The sequence below is a fragment of the Diorhabda carinulata genome, chromosome 11, assembly GCF_026250575.1.
Source record: "Diorhabda carinulata isolate Delta chromosome 11, icDioCari1.1, whole genome shotgun sequence".
Lineage (NCBI taxonomy): Eukaryota > Metazoa > Arthropoda > Insecta > Coleoptera > Chrysomelidae > Diorhabda > Diorhabda carinulata.
Window position 1 is genome coordinate 7,731,022 of NC_079470.1, and position 20,932 is coordinate 7,751,953.

The 20,932-nt window shown below is 33.0% G+C and overlaps 1 protein-coding gene across 1 annotated transcript; it reads right to left on the minus strand.

Moving 5' to 3' along the window:
- Positions 1-855: 855 nt before the first annotated feature.
- On the minus strand, positions 856-20,381 carry LOC130899535 (putative fatty acyl-CoA reductase CG5065). Its single transcript, XM_057809540.1, has 8 exons — positions 20,295-20,381; positions 13,938-14,144; positions 11,262-11,570; positions 9,485-9,680; positions 9,226-9,424; positions 8,343-8,582; positions 6,923-7,177; positions 856-2,181 (listed from the first exon to the last, which is right to left on the minus strand). Exons 2-8 carry the CDS (start codon positions 14,136-14,138, stop codon positions 2,025-2,027), a joined length of 1,557 nt encoding a protein of 518 aa, XP_057665523.1. The 5' UTR covers positions 14,139-14,144; positions 20,295-20,381; the 3' UTR covers positions 856-2,024.
- Between the last annotated feature and the right edge of the window lie 551 nt (positions 20,382-20,932).

Sequence of the window (20,932 nt, forward strand, 5' to 3'; positions counted from 1 at the left end):
ACTTTGAGCTATTGTGTACCCCGGACTGTTTACCAGTTAGGTAGTAAAGTAAGCTACCTGTCTGGTGGCTAAGCCGCTTACCTTTTCTGGAATTAAAAAGCTTGAACAGCCTCGCACTCACAGAGGTTGTGTTCGGTTGTTTCCTTTGGTTCTTTACAGAAACAACAAGAGCTATCGGAAGTTTCTCCGATGTTCTTCAGATGGTAGTTCACCGAACAGTTTTCAGTGAGCACACCATTGCTTAATTGAAGGGCCTTTTGGAATCAGTTAGTAGAATAAGAAACAAATCTCTTCGATTGCTTCAGACATGGGGTTTTAACCCATGCTTCTAATTTCTTCTCATTTCCCACTTTTTTATGCCCCTGACTTAAATGGCTTTTTGAAAAACCCTTGAAAAGATTTGTCGCGACTTTCTTCGCCAAGTGATCAGTTTGTTCATTGCCATGCACCCCGATGTAGCCAAGTACCCATATTAGAGTAACTTTATTGGTTGCTCCCAGTGAGTTCAAAGATATGGCTTCCTAAAATAGACGGTTCTGAGCCTATTAGGATAGCGAGTTCGGTTCCTGGTCCATACATTTCTGTCCCTACTGGTCAAATTGAAAAATTAATCGAACCTACTTTTAATATCAGGATTTGATATTAAAGAAATGCGGTGATGTTTTGTTCATTTCCATTTTGACACCTGTTTGTATTTTTCTCAGGGAGAGAGCGAACTCTGATGTATTATTTGTTTCTTCTATATGTAGATTCTTTTAGTAGGTTGTGGGATGGTATTGTGAACAGAAACATTTGTGGTATAATAATTTTTAATAAGTAACGCCCAGGCAATACGCAAAACGGTCAAAAAAAGCATTTGAGCATATAATATTTTATTGTCTTTATATTTACAACGGTTTAATGATACCAAAATAACTATGTATACCTATTTACCTACAGACTGATGCCCATAAATGTTCGTCAGATCTTAATCATGTTTTATATTATAACAAAATTTTTAGGATTGAATATTTGGTGGTTTATTCACTCGTAGCATTCAATTTATAAGAAATTATGACGATACTTCAACTTAAAAATTAATGTATGTTGATGTAAAGCTCCAATCGAAACACCAAGAGTGCAAAGAGTTCACCAGGTGACTCAGTAAAGTGACTTTGAAAGGTCCGATTGTTAAGTTACGTAAAAAAATAAGATAATTTTCTCGACCAACAAACATTGGAAAACATTCACAAATTGAAAAGATCGTCGATATAGCCGGTTTAGCATCCCATTCACATCATATCACTGGTTTGAAAAGCATTGGTACGCGTTTTTAGGTCTTCTTTCCTATTATCCGTATTCGGTACTGCTCCCGGCAGCTAAATATGGTCGTAGCCATCTGCTTTGGTTTAGTGGTATGGAATCAGATCATTTTTAGAGATGAATCTCGCTTTTGTCTATACATGATGGTCGGGTAAGAGTGAGAATGCAACGTGGAGAAAGATGGGATCCAGAATTAAGTAACGTTATGTGCTCCACAATGTGGGCGTTATAGCATATGGTGTTATTCGATATGGTAGCAGATTACCATTAGTTTTAATTAGAATTTGAATAGCAGCACAGTAATTGTATCATATGTCTTTTAAAACCTTCTTACAAAGATGCAAGACCCTATTTTCAGCGATATACTACAAGTCTATATGCTACCAAATAGTTTATTGCCTTCACAGATCAACATCACATTAACTAATCACTAATATCGCCATATCTATTTTCAATTGAATAAATATAGGATATGAGTGTTGAATTTACAGCATCCTCCACAGATTTTAGCAGCGACATATCATAAAATTGAGCTATATTAGAATTGAATACCCCAAGAACCAAGTTTAGAGTCTTCAATGAGTGCATAGTAAGTACGTCCACCGCGAATGATTAAAATTCGATGAACAAATATGGGCGTTTACTTTTTATTGTTAGTAAGTATATTCGTAAACAAAACTTTTGTTTTCATAAAAAAATTTATGCATAAGCCTTGAAGAAAACTATTTTTCCACAAAATAGTAACCGACTATTGGAATGTAACTGAGAATCGATTTCATTCCGTTGAACAAAATTTTAACTGGCGGTATCCAACAGCTAAGGAGGTAAAAGATGTAATAGTAAAATCCGTAAACGGCCGTTTTGTGAATTACGTACAATCTGAAAATAGACATTAAATTATAAATGATACCTGAAACATTTAACTGTTTCTTCTAATTAATAAATTTACTTGAAAAAAACTAATTCATGTATTGGAGGAAGTCCCTTAAGCCCGGACAGCTCCTAACACCTGACCTCGTTAAATTGAAAAAAAGCTGCGACTGACTGCTATAAATTGTTGCAAGAGGCCTATGGGGACAATTCTCTAACTCGTGCGCGTGTTTTTGAGTTGTGTGAGGGCCGAGAGAGCAAATCAAAATACAAGGCAATGTTGATCGTTTTTTTGACACTAACGGTATCGTGATGACTGAATGAGCTCCAGAGGGTCAGACTGTTAACCAGACTTATTATTTGTCAGTTTTGGCAACACTGCGAGAACGAGTTCGTAAAAAACGGCCCGAGTTGTGAAAGAGCAACTCGTGGATTTCGCACCAGGACAACGTACCTGCCCTTGACGCGCTATCTGTGAAGCCGTATTTGGCCAGTAAGCGCACTCCAGAGCTACGAACACCCGACGGACTCATCAGATTTGGCACCGTGCGACTTTTTTATTTCCGTAGATAAAATCAGCTTTGAAAGGGACCCGATTTGAGTCGATGGAAGCTGTAAAGCAAAAAACGGCAGAGCTCCTAAAGGCATTCACCAAAGAAGACTGTTTCGATCAATGGAAAAAACGTATGGAAAGGTGAGTGGCGAGGGGAGGGGAGTATATTGAAGGGGAGCATTCGAATGTATAATAATTTTTATAATAAAACCATTTTTTGTAAGCAGTCTCGTTATTCAATAGCCAGATCTCGTATTGTAGTAATCTGAGGTCAAAAAAATTTTCTCTATTTTCCTTAAGTTTACAATGTGCCAAAACTACATTGTTAGACTATATTAAAAAATTAGAACAAGGAAGAGAAATAGGAGAAATAAAACTAGCACTCAAAAAAAGAAGATCCAACCACTGCTTCAGTATGATCAAGAAAAAAACTATTTTGACGCTAAAAACAAATGGTACTTGCAAAATGATGTCGAAAAATTGTATGACAGCTATATAGTTGTATCGCCCTCGAAGGTAACTATATCTTCTATAATATAAAAATGAATCGCAAAATGTGTTGGTAAGCGCATAACTCAACAACGCCTGGACCAATTTGGCCAAATCTTTTTTTAAAATGTTCGTTAAAGTTCAAGGATGATTTTTACGGCGAGAAAAATTAGAATTATTGCTGGAAAAAACCTAAAAATAGCTCTTTTCTTTTTCCCATACAAATGATTTGTAACTAAAACGTAGTCAATTTGAGCACTCACTGTTGTCTAAGCAATGTAGGTGTGTTCCTAACGTCAAAAATCATATCTATCAAAACAATGTGTGTGTGTGCGTTGGAGCACAGAATACATAGTTGGAGGAGTTTAATGTCGCGTTCCGAAACTCGCGTTTCTTTTGTATTAGTTTCGGCACGCGAGATAAAATGCAGCAGTTTCCACGTCATTACATCAGTCAAACAAAAATCGCGTTAGCAACAGTGTTTTATTATTTTTTTGACTTCAAGTCATATCAAATTAAAAAAAAAAAAGTTGTCTGTTACCTAATCTACTGAGTTTGCTTTTGTCAACTGATACACGAAACAAATTCGTATATCGTGTTTTTTGCAGAGTGTTTAGTTAGTTAGTGTTTGATTAGTTCGTGATTAGTGAAAAAATAATGTATATTTGATATGCCTCCTATAAGACGAAGCAATTTAGGTAGAAGAACCAGAAATGCTACAAACCAAGCTAATTACCGATCTAATCGTACTGCACAAGAACGTGACGACGGAAATGAACGTGAAAGAATTCGGATATCACAAACGCGTGAAGCGCGAGCGCGACATTCAACTAATAATCGCGCAAGTTTGAATCGAGCTGCTTTCAGTTACGATGTGTCAATTGACTACAGTAACTACCAATGTGTTGTTATTGGTTCTATGAACTCGGTTTGCTCACACTGTAAGGCATTAAAATACAAAAACGAAGCCAATGGATTGTGTTGCGCAAATGGTAAAGTGAAATTGATACCATTGGATCCACCACCAGAACCATTGTACTCATTGGTTTCAGGAATAGGAACAGATTCTATACACTTTTTGACACATATCCAACAATATAACAATTGCTTTCAAATGACTTCATTTGGGGCAACAAATGTAGTTCGGGAAAATTTTATGCCAACTTTCAAGGTATGTATTTACTTGAAAATGACGCTCATTGGGATCAAACTCTCAATGATGCTGTAATATCATCACACGCTCATCAAATACGAACATTGTTTTCTATAATCATATCTACATGCTTCCCATCAAACCCAATTGATTTGTGGATCAAGTACAAAGATTATATGTGTGATGATATTTTGTATCAAATACGGAATAGAATGGGAAATCCAAATATACAAATCAGTGAAGAAATTTACAATGAAGCATTGATTTCAATTGAGGACATGTGCTTGATAATGTCAAACAAACTATTAATTCAATTAGGCCTGACCGCGCCCAATCGTCCAATGCATGACGCTTTTAACCAAGAGTTGCATCGAGAAAGACTGTATGATCTCAACGCTTTGAAAGAATTAATTCAAACAAATCTTCCACTGTTAAATGAACAACAGAAGTATGTATTTGAAACTCTTATGAAAGTAACAAATGATGAAACTGGAGGAATTTACTTCTTAGATGCACCTGGTGGTACAGGAAAAACTTTTTTGATTTCATTAATATTAGCAACAATTCGCTCACAAAATAAAATTGCACTTGCACTCGCTTCGTCGGGAATCGCAGCAACTTTGCTTGAAGGTGGTCGAACAGCCCATTCAGCACTAAAATTGCCATTAAATATGCAAAGCAATAAAACTCCAACGTTTCGAAGAACTCTGCAATGGCAAAGGTTTTGCAGCAATGTAAATTGATTGTTTGGGATGAATGCACGATGGCACATAAAAAATCTTTGGAGGCTTTAGACAGAACCTTAAAAGATCTACGGAGCAATAATAACCGATTTGGTGGTGCAATGATTTTATTAGCAGGAGATTTTCGTCAAACATTGCCAGTGATTCCACGATCAACGCCAGCTGATGAACTCAATGCATGTCTAAAGTCCTCCAATTTGTGGAAACATGTCAAAGTACTTCATTTAAGCAAGAATATGCGTGTCGAGTTGCAAAATGACCAATCTGGAAACATATTCTCTAAACAACTCATTGACATTGGTAATGGCAAATTACCTATAGACATGTTGACTGGCTGCATTAACTTTCCTCAAAGTTTTTGTCAGTTAACTCAATCAAAAGATGAACTTATTCATAAGGTGTTTCCAGATGTTTCTCAAAATTACAGAAACCACGATTGGTTGAGCGAACGAGCTATACTGGCTGCAAAAAACATAGATGTAAATGAATTAAATTTCAAAATTCAAGAACAAATTACAGGCGAATTGAGGATATATAAATCAGTTGATTCGGCTACTAATCAAGATGATGTAGTCAACTATCCACCGGAATTTTTAAACTCCCTGGATTTGCCAGGATTGCCACCTCACAATCTTCAATTAAAGGTCGGATCGGTGGTTATAATGTTGCGAAATATCAACCAACCGCGTCTTTGCAACGGTACACGGTTAGCGATAAAAAAATTACTAAACAATGTGATAGAAGCAACTATACTCAAAGGAAAGTATAAAGGAGAAGATGTTCTCATACCGCGCATCCCAATGATTCCGACTGATGTGCCATTTGAGTTTAAACGACTACAGTTTCCAGTGCGGCTTGCTTTTGCTATGACTATAAACAAGTCCCAGGGGCAATCATTAAGTGTTTGTGGTATTAATCTAGAAAACCCATGTTTCTCACATGGTCAATTGTATGTTGCCTGTTCCCGTGTTGGAAAACCATCAGATTTGTTTATCTATGCGCCAGGTAATCAAACAAAAAACATCGTATACCACAAAGCACTACAATGATAATAATAATAATTATTTATGATTCACATGATTAACAATAAAGCGAGTACTTACTTTTAAATCCTTATATATGTTTTATTTAATTATTTTTTATTCACAACGCCCTATCACCAGGGTGACGGTTCTGTTCAGGAGAATTTTTTAAAATACGTAGGCACAAAAACTGCCACATTACAAATCTTTTTGACAGGACGAAGTCTGTCGGGTCAGCTAGTTGAATAATAAAATCAACTTCTTGAAAAAAGGTTTTATATGCTAGCCTACGAACTTTTCAGCCCACCTGTAAGGTAAAACCTCTGAGAGGAACTTCCTCTACATCTTACGTTTTCACATCTCTTTAACGTTTGAGCTTCAGATTTCCATTTGAGGAAACTTCTTCGAAAATTACATTCTTTGTTATAACAATCACATAAAGTCGACTGTGGAATACCGCGCTTGACGACAACCTTTATTAGACAGAATTTTTCCAAAGAATCGAACTTATTTAGAACATCGATTTTCTACTACCATAGCTTTCCGTTTTGCGATTTCAACAAAACTTCAATTTCCACTTTTTTAGAAGTTAAAAGCAGGTTAATTAGGTAATATTATAAGTGTACACCCGATATATACTCAAGGTAGAACTTGAAAAAAAAAACGATAAGCCCATGGATTACGAAGACTTTGATATTTAAATACTCTCGCACGCATAGAAATAGATTATAGTGAGAAACAAAACATTGTATAACTATTAATAAATAATAATATTTTTTCCGTAACTTACACTTTTTGTTTTCTTCTACATCTTGGTAAAGAAGACAAATCTTCTTTTACACAATACTGTCTTGTACCGAGAATAGCGTTTCTCAAATATTCTTCTAGTATTGGTAAATTTAACATTGGAAACTTTTTTCGATCCGTTTCGGTTAATTTATTAACAAGTCCAGTGAAATTTTCGGATTTGAATAACCATTGACGTACTGAAAAAAAATGTAGAAGCTCAAGACCGTCGTAGATTTTTTTCTGAATTCTAAGCATACTGAAAAAAAAACAAAAAAGACAAGTTGTATATATATCTGGAAAATTACAGAATTTTACAAAAACGATGACGCCACCACAAAAACAACCTTTTCACGTAGACGACTAAATGTCACTTTATTTGTTCATTTTTCATTTAGAGCAAGAGGTGGAAAATAGAACGGTAACCTCTAAGCTTTGTGGTAATGTAGAGGCTATCGTAAACAAAATTAGGGCAAAAACCTTTTTTTAAAAGCAATCTTTTATTATTTGTTAATAAAATGAAATAAAAAGTTTGTAAGTTCATAATTATATATTTTTAACACTAAAACTTTTTACCCTCATTATTATTGATTTCTTCCGTTTGTATCATAGTTCCAATTTTATAAATAAAATCGAATCAAATTGCGTTATTTTTTAATTGCGAAGTTTCTATGCTCATCTTCCCCTTCCTCAGATCAGATTGGTGTCAATAATATTACGTTGTCATCCGATTTAAACAATCATATAAAATTTCAGCTCAATCGGATACCAGCAAGTGAATCAAATTTAACTTGCAAGATTTATAAACACAGCGGGACAGTTGAAACTAGATGAAAGCTGGCCCACAAAGCAGGGTATGTGGCCGTTCGCGGTGGTTATTGACAAGCTACTACAAGTTGAGTTGGAAAGGTTACGGGTGTATGCCGAAAGCTACGCTGATTACATTATAATTTTAGCCCAAGGCTACAATTTTGAAATAATAAGAAGTAAATATCATCGAGGTGTGGTGCACGTTAAAATCCTTGAGATCTAACCCCATTAAGACTGAGATTATACTATTTACAAAGAAGAAAAATCTCTATAAGAGTTCTCTTTTTCTTAAAGATAGAATTGAGTTTTACTAGTGAAGAGAGATATCTCGTTGTCACACTAGATAAGAGCCCACATTAATGAGAAGTTCCGGGCAGAAGTGCCATTTGTTACACTTGCAGAAGAAGCCATTTGTTACACTTGCAGAGGAATGGTAGATAAAAAAGTGGTGTCTGAAACGCGTTGTGATCAAATAGATGTAAACGGCCATCTTGATCTCCTACGCATCAGCCGTGTGGTGAATAGGAAAAAGTTTGGTAAAGTCTACACATTTTTTATAATCATGCTTAAGTTATCTGAAATAACAATAATAATAAAAAAAATAAAAAACTCACAATGGTTTTTGTCGGATAATTATCATCAAAAAATCAATTAGTATAGCGGGTAACCAATGAAAGAACAAACTGTAAGCATTATGGACAATTTTTGAAGATCTTATATCGCCGTCGGGATACCAAACTTGCATCTCAAATGGATAATCGTATATTATATGTCTACCTTGATCCAGAACTTCTCTGTAAGTTAATTTGAATACTGAAGATGAAGTTAAGTTGTATACAGGTACATCATCTAATCTGAAAACAAAAAAATTATACGATTATTATAATACGTACATTATCACTTCATCGGCCATTTTATAATAGATCATTATCCTATGAGGATGTATTGATATCAAGTTAGTCTAGACCAGTTCCATGCATAAACAAAATATTACGTTACCATAGCAACAAACAATAACTTATTAGAAGTGTAAGTGTAAAGTTGACGTCAAAAAAGTAAACCAGAGTTACGCAAGAAAAAAGAACCGAAATTGTGAAAATGGAAAAATTGGAGTATCGAGCCATCATCAAGTACCTGTATTTAAAAGGGTTAAGAGGTAAGCAGATTTACGAAGATATGCTTAATACCCTTGGTGATCAATGTCCTTCGTATGCGACCGTGAAAAATTGGACTGCAAACTTCAAAAGAGGTAAATTTTCCATTGAAGATAATAACCGATCGGAAAGGCCAGTTTCTGTGTCAGTCCCCGAAAATATCAATGCAGTTCATGACATGATTTTATCAGACCGTCGAATTGAGCTAAAACGGATATCTCAAGCCCTATATCATCATATAGTTCACGTCAATTTGGACATGAGAAAAAGAGAAAGTTGAAATCGAATATATTTTGTAAATATATTCGATATTTGTAAATATATTAGTAATTGTTTTACTCACCCGGTTTGTTGAGTTCCAACGAAATAAGCGATACAGATACTAGCGTTAATAGCATAATCGACTGGTATAAATTGTCCTATATTTTCCCCTTTGCAATGCATAGATCGAATAACGCCTTTTCCCGCTCCCACCATAAGGCCTATCGGACCATTTAAATTGTCCACCCAACCAGGAAGCGGCTCGTTTACTGCAGGAATAACTAAAAAATTAAACAAAAATAACAAAATTTTACTTAATTATATAGTATTTGTCAATTTACCGATTGCAGGTCGAACTATACAAACTGGCAAATGATCTTTTTCATCGGCCACCAAAGTTTCAGCTAATCTTTTACTATATGTGTAAGTATTTGGATGTGGTTCTATGATCGATGGAGTTGCTGATTCTAGTGCATCTGAATTGAGCCATTTTGTTATTTCGATAACGTCTCTGGGCGAGTCTTTACTTGGGTAAACCTGAAATGTTTTCATTTTCGTAAATTGGTATCTGATGTTATAAATAATGACATGTCATAAGTAGTCAGATATTTGCAAAGCGATCGGTACATATTTTTCAACGATTGTACCACCAATTGCATCGTTTTACTTGGGCCCGTGTTCGTCGCCATCAATCCTATATGACGAGTTCAATTATACCAACTTTGTTAAGAAAGGCGAAAGAACGAAAGAAGGATTTCTTTAAAGAGGAAATGAATATTCTCCAGTGCTATTCAAATCCCTTATTTTCTTTTATCTTTGGAATAAACATAATGTGATCAAATTTGGAAAATGTATAAGGTTCGTGAAGTTCCTCACTAGTATGTAAAGGTGAGTAAAAGTATCTCATATGGGAGAAAAGTTGAATACGATAAATAACAGTTCAAACGCCTTCAAGAATGGCGCTGGTGTAGACAAAGGGTATAGTATGTAGCAATAGATGACTTGAAGTATCCGAAGTTAAAAAAATTAATATCATAGTTAGTAATAAAAATTTCAACAAAAACAAATCGATATTAAAAATTCGAAAAAATTGAAATTTTATCCTGCAGTCGATGTTTCATATATTGTACACTTTTCTTTTCACCCTTCAACCAAACAACTTCTCTCTGATATACCTGGTAGTACGTTTCAAGAAAAACCAACTTCGTTCTAGCTTCTACACTATTTCATGATACTCCCTCCTTTTAACTTAAATCAAGAGCTCACTCTTCCTCGGAATAGCGAAGCGAGCAGATTTCTTTCACTTCCAGCGGATGTACGCTCCTACTAGAGGCTAGGCTAAATTAGTTTTACATTTTGTTTAATGTTTTTTTGTATATATATGTATATATATACACACACATATATATATATATATATATATATATATATATAAGCGTTTTCGTAGTGGATTTGTAGCAAAATTGAGCACCAAAGTGTACTGACTCTAATATATTCCGAGCTTTCGAATACTCGGCTGGGAATTAATTATTCAAGAAATGCGATGTGATAAATTTTGTAATATCTTTTGAAAACCATTAGATTCATTAACTTCAAAATTGAATATTCAAATTGACGCTTGATAGTAATATTAAGCGTATTGATTCTCTATTAGTTAGTACACTTTGGTGCTTAATTTTGCCACAATCGCACTACGAAACCGCTCATAATATAGCTGGCCTAGGAGGTACCCAAATTTTGGTGTAAAATTATAAAAATCGGAAAAAGGATTCTAATCAATCAACAATGTATGGTCTTACAATTTAAATAAGAAATTATTTTTTTCTAATTATTTTGTTATTCTTCGCGTGAAATAATGTCAGTGTTTCAAAACCAATTTTCCTAATGTTTTCGTAGTAACATGCATTGAGAGACAATTTTATATAATTTAATACGCAATTAAAACGTTTCGTCACAAAAAGACCCCGTTACACCTGCAAGCATTTTGGAGGGAATTCAAAATATAAATTTAACATTATGATATTTTTGTAAAAATATAAGGAGGCTACTTCCGAATGTCTTAAAAAAGTGTTTCAATATATCACATCAACATTTTATTATATTTTTTATTCAACTTACTCTTTCTTCGAAAACTTCAATATCCGCTGAACAAAACGCCGTACTAAAATGCATAAAAACTTCGATGTGTTCCATTTGTTTGGCAATATCTAGGACTCTTGCAGTTCCCGCCGTATTCTGCTTAACAGCGTCATCTAGTTTAGCTTCCAATTTTAAAGTGGCTCCCATATGAAATACAATATTAACTTCTTTAACTAAAAGTTCGATGTCTGTCGAACTTAATCCCAAATTTTCAGAATATAAGTCGCCAGTTACAGGAATAATTTTTTTAATTGCGTCCGGCTGAGCTTTTCTTAGTCTCTCAAACATCTGAAATTAATTGAAATTCTGGATAAATAATTATAATATTGGCATATTCAAATTCAAATATTTCAAATTTATTATCAAAAGTCAAATTGAAACGAATGATTCTCATAGGAATAAATAAAACACAATTTACCAAGACATCAATTATTCTAAGTTTTAACTCTATAAATACCTAGGGCCGATCGCGAGGTCAACGATCGCGGAGTCCCCGCACATAACGTTTTGACAGTAGATCTAGATTCACAGTAAGAAATCTGATAAGTGTATGGTTCAAATTTGAAAACTGGTTTGAGTCGTTTGTTTTGTTTGATAAACCATTAGCTTGACTTCAACTTTGTATTTAGTACAAACACTGCTCCAACAAATTAAGAACAATACGAATGACGCATATTTTGGAATGTTGTATGCAATAAACCTAAGCAAGTACAGTTAATCTTTACATGAAAATGACATTGATGTCGAGCTAGAATTGGAGTTCGAGTTAAATAGAACGTCAAAGTAAAAATTAATGTACGGTGAAAAATTGGGAATTGGAAATTGGAAAAAGTGGAAGATATTCAATCACTAACGCAAACAATAAAGAAAAACGTATGTAACAACAGCCTGCCTCTTTTCGCCGTCGCTCACAAATTGAATGGTAGAAAAAGGATGAATATGTTTATGAAGTGGAAGATTTGAAAACCTAAGGGATACTGTAACTGCGGTTTTCCTGTAACCGGGTAAACCCGATCAGCAGCCAAATCGCCGACGACAGGAAACAATACAGCAGCAGCTGTACCCGCACTTTATTACAATGAGAAATCTATGATACTCTCCAAAAAGCAAACTGGTTCGTCGGGCTACTTTGTTTACAGTTTCTAATCCCTCTCGCAATCGTAGACGGACGGACACGCATTGAAGCTATACGAAACGAAAAGAAACCCTTCCTAAAAACCAACAAAATCCCAGCCCTGTCTCTATCAGGACCATTCCAGAAATAAACTATATCTCACACAAATTGAATATTTACCAAATAGAAACAGCCGAACGAGGCTGTTTCTCACGAAAACTTCACCAGTGTACACGTTGAAGGACCGAAAAGAACTATGAGGTTTGATTTGACTGGGAAATCAACTTCAGAGTCAGTTTTGAATGCACCAATAGAAAATATAGATTTTTTTGTAGAATTTCTAGAAATACTTTCTTTCCAAATCCTTTATGAAATGTATGTTTATTGTAAATAGTCAGGTACATGATTATAGGAATGGTTTTGGTCTATGGAAGAGTATAAGGTGATAGTGGAGAGAAGTGTTTATATTTTTGGGTAAAGGTACAAAACAGAATGTATGAATATTCAAGTCAAGAGGATTGGAAAGAAAATAAATTCTCGTTTTGCTTTGAAAATAGTTCACTGACATTCTAATTGAACTGTATTCATTGATTGTTTTATTTGCTCATAGATTTTTATAATCGAAAACTAGAAACTAAAGACATAAAACCACAACTCATTTTTACTGTTACGAATTCGTCAACTGACCTAGACCACGAAGCAGGTCCTATTCGATTATGTTAATAGAATCTATGTTGTGTGGACCCGCCGAGTAAAATTCCTAAAACACGGCATTCTATAGAATATTTATATCGTGTTGTGAGGGTTTTTGAGGAGTCAATTTCTGAAAAGGCCATTTGTATGTTTACATTCTAGACCCGAATTATCTAGAAATCCGTTGTATAGAAATATAGTAGTATAGTAAATAGTAAATAGTGAACTGTGTATTTATATAAATTAGTATGTTAAGACTTAGATAAATATTTTGTAAAAATTTTAGTCGATAATTTAGACCGTTTTGAGAATAGTGAATAACTTAGTAATTAGTGTTAATGTACAAATAAAAAGCGAAACTAAAATACACAGTGTGTATAAATTCATTCCACTGCTTAAAAACTGTTTCAATAAATAAGAGGATTACAGTATTTTACTACCATTCTCTCAATAATAGTAAAACCGGCTCTGCGTAATAAAAACCACGTAGCCATATCTTTTTTATGCTCTTAAATGTTTTTAAAAAATATTAATGTATATAGTGGTTTGAGCACGTTTTCAAGAAAGGTATATGGCTATTAGCTTCAACATAGGAGCTGGCAACGAAGCTATAATAAAAAGAAATAAGGTAGAGGGGAGAAATATTGTGAACAGAGCTTTATAAATCAGTATTAGATTTTGGAGAAGTCATATAGGTAAAGCAAGCTTAGAACAAATGAAAGCTTCGTAGTAATCATTTAATTGTAACTCCCTAATGATTGGGAGTTTTTTTCTTTTTGAATACCTGCAAATCTACCTAATTTAAATTTTTAATTATTATATTATTATTTTGGTACTCTTTAACATACCGGTAATTTCCACATATCGTCTATTCTTTGTTTTGGAGTTTTGCCTCTCTTTGATCGTATTAATATATAAATATTTTTGATTTCGGGACAAGAATATAACAGTTTTTCAATCATGACCTTTCCCATCAATCCACTTCCTCCGGTGATGAAAATGGTTTTGTTTTTGTACCATTCTGTTACTGGACTGTCCTCCTTCCGCATTATTACCTGCAAATCATTTGAATTTTTTTAAATATGATCGTATACCCTACTAAACTTTATAACATTTTTTGTTCTCAATATTTGTTGTTTTATCTTATTGGAAATCTTTATTTGTTTTGTTTTTATTAAGCTTTTCAGGCATCTCTATTAACACAACAGATTATGACATAGCCAAGTTTAACAAATGTGAAAAATATACTTTTTCTTTTTGTAAAACTTTTTATTTGGTGTTGTTATTCTTTTAATACAATATTTATCATAAACATATTTTTTATCACCATTAAAAAACAGTCTGAACAACTCGAAGAGTTAACAAGGGAACAACTTTTTCAATCAGGACCATCAAAATTACTAAAATATATACAAAATGGTCCTCAATTATTATTTCTGGTTACGCAATAAATTATTGCTTCAATAATTTTCACATGTTTAATTTCCGAAAAATATTTTATCAGTTTTAACAGAATACAACCATGTGAGAGGCTACGAGGGTTATATGAAAAGTGTATTGGTATAGTATATTAATTCGCATGTGTTCCTCACTAGAATTTCAGCCATTTTGGATGCTCAGTTTCTGTTTGACAATCGTATTAGTGGGTTGTTGTGAAGATTTGTTGTAAAATAGTAAAAAGTGAGTTTGAAGTTGATATTAAATATTTTGTTTTGAAAGCAATACTCTTACGCAAATGGAGAAATTTTGGAACTTGTAATTGAAAAAAACGCGAATAACTCGAATATTCAGAGAAATTCGAAAAAACTGTTCAAACAAAAAATGTAGAGCATAAAATTTTCTATGAAAAAGTCTTGAGTCATATTTTCGTTAAAGCCACTATTTCTGAGTAAATCTCTCTCAACGCCGAAAGTCGGAGCATCCATCCACTCGCGAATTTCCGAAAGTGCGAATTCAAGCCAATTTACTCTTGGAAAACTACTTCGTTTTCAAAAAATCAAAATCCATATATTTCATCACTCGTCATATAAACAAGCAAATCCAATGAGATATTTTTTGTTCGTGGTATTATCAATATTTTTATGTATATAACAAACATGAACTACTTCTTGGTTTCAAATGAACTAACTTTAAAAAAACGCGATCATGACCACTAGATTCGTTCTCGGTTGATTATTATTTCAATATTCATAGACATCTTAATAGTTTCTCTCTCACAAAAATGTGGATACTCATATACAGTATTGGATCTGGCACTTTTTTTCGAATTCTATGTAACTCAAAAACATTTTGAAACGCGAATAATTCGGAAACTAAGAGGATTTCGCTCAAATTTTGTGTTTTACAGTTTTAGCTCCAGCTAAAATTTTTAATTCTACGAGTTTATTGGCGATTCAAAATATTTTTGAGCGTTCAAACCCATGATATAATGGAAATTGAAAAAATTGAAACCTTTTTTGTACAGAATGTTGTGCTCCACATTTTTTGTGTCGGCAGTTTGTGTCGAAATCCTCATAGTTTTCGAGTTATCCGCAATTCAAAATGTTTTTGAGTATATGAACTCATTTTACGGTGAAATTTTGAGGTTAGGAAAAAATGTAATCTTTAGAGAATTTTTTGTTGTACATTTTTTGTTCTGTTTTTTCTAATTCCTTGTAGTATTCGAGTTATTCACGATTCAAAATATCTTTGAGTGTTTAAACCCATTTTACGGTGAAAATTTTGAGGTTAGGAAAAAATTCTTACGATACTTTTTTGTAGAAAATTTTATACTCTACATTTTTTGTTTGGGCTGTTTTTTTTCGAATTCCTCATAGTTTACGAGTTATTCGCATTTCAAAATTTTCAAGTCCCATAATTTTGAAAATTCTTGCCCATAATTTTAACAAAAGTTACTAGAAATGAACAATAGGTAAAAATATTTTGAACCTAAATTATCGAGCATGATTCAAAATTATCGTATCTCAACAGAAAACGGAGTTATTGTAGAAAGCCAGTCATATAAAATTCAACTTCTTTAGACGTTAGGTTTTTCACACCAATTGTAGCAAATGATGTTCTGGGTGGCCCAAAGCTCTAAGTCCAGTCTGTAATTGTTGATCTCAATATATTGTTACATCTAAAGAATGAAGTTGAGAGGACGAGCTTTCCTATGATGAACTGCTTGATATCAACTCCAAGAACAACAATTGTTGTGAACTTAAAAAACAGAAAGTAAAATTTCTAAGAAGCACGTAACCAGAATTTTGAAAATAATAGGAAAACATGCAAACCTATATCATTAAAAACAGCTAACTGGGTATAATCAAGTAACCGCGTAATTGGAGGTGAGATTATGAACAAGCTAATTATCAAATAAATTTTAAAAGACTGTCAAATGAAGAGCTTCAGTAACTAATTTGAGCTAACAATAAAATAATACAAAAAAATTGTTTTAATGATTATTAAATGTCGAAGGAAATCGCCCAAAAAATGCATCAAGTACTTTCACGCCACTTATTTATGTACAATGCTATTTTTTATACATAGCCTATCATTAGTTTCGCTATGAAATGGTTTTCATAAACGAGTTCTCTTAAATAAAGGTCAACGTTCGATAATATTTCTTCCAAATTTTAGTAGAATTGCATAACTATAATATTACCCACACCAGTTATTCATTAATATTTGAACGAAAAAAACATATCTCATCAGCTTAGAAAGTAGTTCTACCATAGACATAGGTTATGTAACTCGATGCCTATTTGCAACAGATATACTAATGATTTCTAAGATAAAATGAGGAAATTTCTTTTTAGGTATCATTAGACCAGTTCAATTTTTGTTTGATATACAAAATTTTATTGCATTTGAGCAATTAATGGTATCTATAAATGGATGAATTAAATTATAATAACTCACTATAGTTGAATCGTAAAGTGATTTCATAGGCCAATAAAATTATATATATTATAAATTTTTGTTTTTTTTTTTTTGAAAACCCACAAAAATTGAAAGATTCAATATTGATTTATAAAAAAGTAACTGTTTAATATTTTACTTTACAAAAAACTTTATCTTTTATTCACTCTATAAAGACTATAGGTATGTTCAGGTAGTTTCAGAGAAGTTGAGGAAATCGCTATATTCACAGATTCTTCCTTTGTTACTAATTTAAATCTTTAGTCTTTACTTTTCGAGCAGGATAAACGGTTCGATGCAAAATGAACCATCGTCAGCGTGTATGATTCAATTTGAATATACTGGTGTTGCTATAGTTTATATCTTTCAAAGATAGATAATAGACGAAGCTACGTTATGGGCATGAATGCCATTGATAAATCTGTCATTTCTATACACGTACTGTAGGGTTTTCCATGTTCGGATTATTTAAATAAATCCATTTTTCATCGCAAATAAAATGAGTCTAATAAAATATCTTTCGGTAGGACAAGGTTACACTCCTCTACTCGACACGTTTCGTTTGATTTATGTCCGACTAGTCGACATTTCCATAATACTTACTCAGAGATTTTAGTTTTAATTCTCCTTACCGTGCTACTTGCTGTAGCTAAATTTTCCTGCTTCTTACTTTCCTTCTTTTTTACGTCTTTCTACTTATGTCATTTTTCTAATTAGGCTTTCTGCTTAAGCTTCTTTCAACTACTTTGTTTCTATTGATTCTTGTTTGAGCTTCTTTAGAATTACCTCATTTCTTATCCTGTCCACCTCCTTTTTTCCTACCATTTTCTTCAGTTGCTTCATCCACACTGCTACTATTCTACTCTGTATTTTTTTTATTCATCACCCACGTTTCACTTCCATACTTTAACATAGGTACAATTATCGAGTTTAATACTTTTATTTTTATGTTTTAATATATTTCTTTTTTCTCAAAAATTGTCTTATTAAGAGCATAGAATATTTTATTTGCTTTCTTTTTTGTTCGCTATTTTTATTTTTCCGTCTTCTGTGAAAATGATTACCAGGCATTCAAAAGTGGTCTCTCTATATAATCTTTTTACCTTTCATTATTAAATCTTCCCCATGTTCTCTTTTTTTGATTTACAGTTATCCTTTTTCATTCCTCGATATTTACTTCCATTGTGCTGGTACCAGGTTGGTTTTCAACTGCTCTTCTTGTAATTTCAGTATCCCACGATATTAAAGGGTAAAAGCTTAATTCATCTGTGGCTGTATCAGTTTTTCTGACGAGGAGTGTTTGGGGCGATCAAAAACTGCGACAATCATCAAAAAAATTCATTAAATGGTACTGGAGGAAAAGAACGCATTTGCCTCGTACTGTTGAAGAATTATGCATGTGTAAAATATCAGCGCTTTAGGTATCACGATTGCCAACTTTGGATCAAAAGCGCATTCGACATTTCTCGTGCTTTATTGAGGCGATTCAAGCAAAATGAGTCGAATTTGTAACGTCGATTCATAACTGTAGATGGCCGTTTTTTGGGATATGATTATGTTCACCAATTATCTTCAAAAATGTAAAATAATAACATGAGAGTATCAGACAGCATTGATTGATAAGGAATAAGGAAAATTGAAAAAATGTTACAGAATTTGAAGAAAGAGAAGTCATTTTTCAATCAGAAAACAGCAACTATTATTTGGAAAGTTTAAAAATATTGAATCAATCCTGGGAAAATGTATAGACTTAAAAGGAGGTTAAAAAATAAAAATGTCTTGTGTCTTTGTTACGTCGGAATTTTTTTTCCATTCTCAGGTCTTGCATTGTTTTTATCTATATCTCTACTTTTTCTTCCATTTTATTATAAGTATCTTACTATACCGCTTTCATATACGAATCCCTCTCACCTAATGATTTTTAGTGACGATGGGCGACCTGAGTGCGAACAATATCCTTCTTTTTTCTTTAATGTAAGCAAAATGCTTGTTTTCCCTCATATCCTCTGCCGTTTAGATCCAGCGGTCTTCCAACGCTTCGGCGCCGTAGGGGGGCGACTGGTCTCTAGCTATTTTGACTATTCTGTCGTCAATCAATATTACATGTTCTTCTAATGTCCTCGCTTCTCTCCCTGTCAAAAAGTGTTTTTCCAGCGATCCTGCGCGCTATTTTCATTTCGGTGGTTTCTAATATTCTCTTTGTGTTCGATGTCTATGGTGTGGCTTCCGCTTAATATAGGCCGGATTACAGCCTTGTATATTCGGGATTTGGTCTCGGTCCCGATATATATATAAGATTGTATCGTTCAGGTAAGCGAACGATATTAAAGCGTAAAATTTCTACTATCAAAACGCTGCGCTGTTCGCTTATTAACTGTGTCCTTCACTTCAATTGCACATATTTTCGTTGCTGCCACAGCTGCTTTGAACTTTTGCAAAACGTACTAAGACGTCAATAAACAAAGAGGTCAGGATCAAAAGAACGACATGTTTAAGTTGTCACATTTGAAAACCGGCATTACTTATCGACACCCTCTAAATTATAAAAAATAAATTGTACATACGGAACTAATGCGTAGTGAGTAACGTTTAATGAACGCCCGTGAGGTAGATTTATAGCAATGATGTGATAATCTATAGCTGATTTATTTATTGGATGTAATGCGTGAATTAATATAAGAATATACGAATAACTTAAATCCTGTATTTCTTTTATAACATAGGCTCCTTATCTGGATTTTCATTTGATTTCAGTATAACTAGCCCGAATAGAATACATCATAGAAAGTAAATTGAGAAACCGTAATTCTAAGCCTTAGGGACGAATGGAATAAAAAACTGTCAATAATAAACACCCAAAATATATACGCACAATCAAGTTTATTTTTAATTATCGTATATAACTGAAACGTTTTGTATTTTAGTCATTTTATAAAAGAAAAACAATTCATTTTACTAATGGAAAATTATGTTTAATCTCTATAGGTGCATCTTTTTAAAGTTTGAAAATTATTTATTTTTAATATTGTGTGTTAATATATATTTTTTTATAACTACACTCTTTTTTATGTCACTGTCGATCTTTTATAAACTGACTGGCAAAATAAATGATTTTTATTGCACAAACTAAAATTAAAGAAATTACTCTCTGATATCGAAAATAAAAAATGTGTTAAATAATATCTAAGAAATGTCTATAATTACAAGATATAAAAAAATTATTCATGGTCTGCTGCAAATATTTAAAACACGTTCATACTGCTAGAAATTGTTTTCAGTTTCTAAATAAATTTGAGCGTACTTACCAACCTCGCAACTACAACAGTTTATGTTTATTCAAGACGCGAGTGATTTAATGAATGAATTAAGTTACGATCTAAATTGCGGAATTTGTTGCTTTACCTTTTACTGCTTATTACTACACTTATTCTATAGTAAGAGAAAGCAGTTTATTGAAGAGGGGCCGAGTATAAAGTCTAAACTTCTATTTTCCACAAAATAAGTTAAAATTTAACCACTTTTCCATATAACTAGATCCGCATAATTATAAAAAGTTTATTTGAATAAAATTCACAATTTACAATTTATCACAATTCAATAACACTAACACTTGGATTATTTCGAGAAGAAAAACAGTAGGCATTGCATAAATATACAGAGGATGTTTCATAAGTTTTCATATATGAAACTTGTTGAAGACATTTTCTCTTTGTTTATTGACGACGCATTACGTTTCAACATAAATACTGTGGATTGCGATTATGAAATTTGTATATTGTTCAACATTATTGGAAATAAAATTTAAAGTACCCGTGGCAGTAAGAAAAATATGTGAAATTGAAGGGGAAGATTCAACTTTAAGCGAACACAGTGTTAGTTTAATAATTTTAATAGTAGAAATTTGACGCTTGAAAATAGTTTCCCGTATTATTGAGGTTATAAG

Excerpts from the sequence above, each read along its gene's own strand:
- LOC130899535 (XM_057809540.1), bottom strand. The coding sequence starts at position 14,138 with ATGCGGAAGGAGGACAGTCCAGTAACAGAATGGTACAAAAACAAAACC. Across the intron at positions 8,583-9,225 it reads GTTGGAACTCAACAAACCGG|ATTAGATGATGTACCTGTAT; the intron begins GTGAGTAAAACA and ends TTTTGTTTTCAG. Across the intron at positions 2,182-6,922 it reads TGTAGAAGAAAACAAAAAGT|ATTGTACGTAATTCACAAAA; the intron begins GTAAGTTACGGA and ends GTCTATTTTCAG.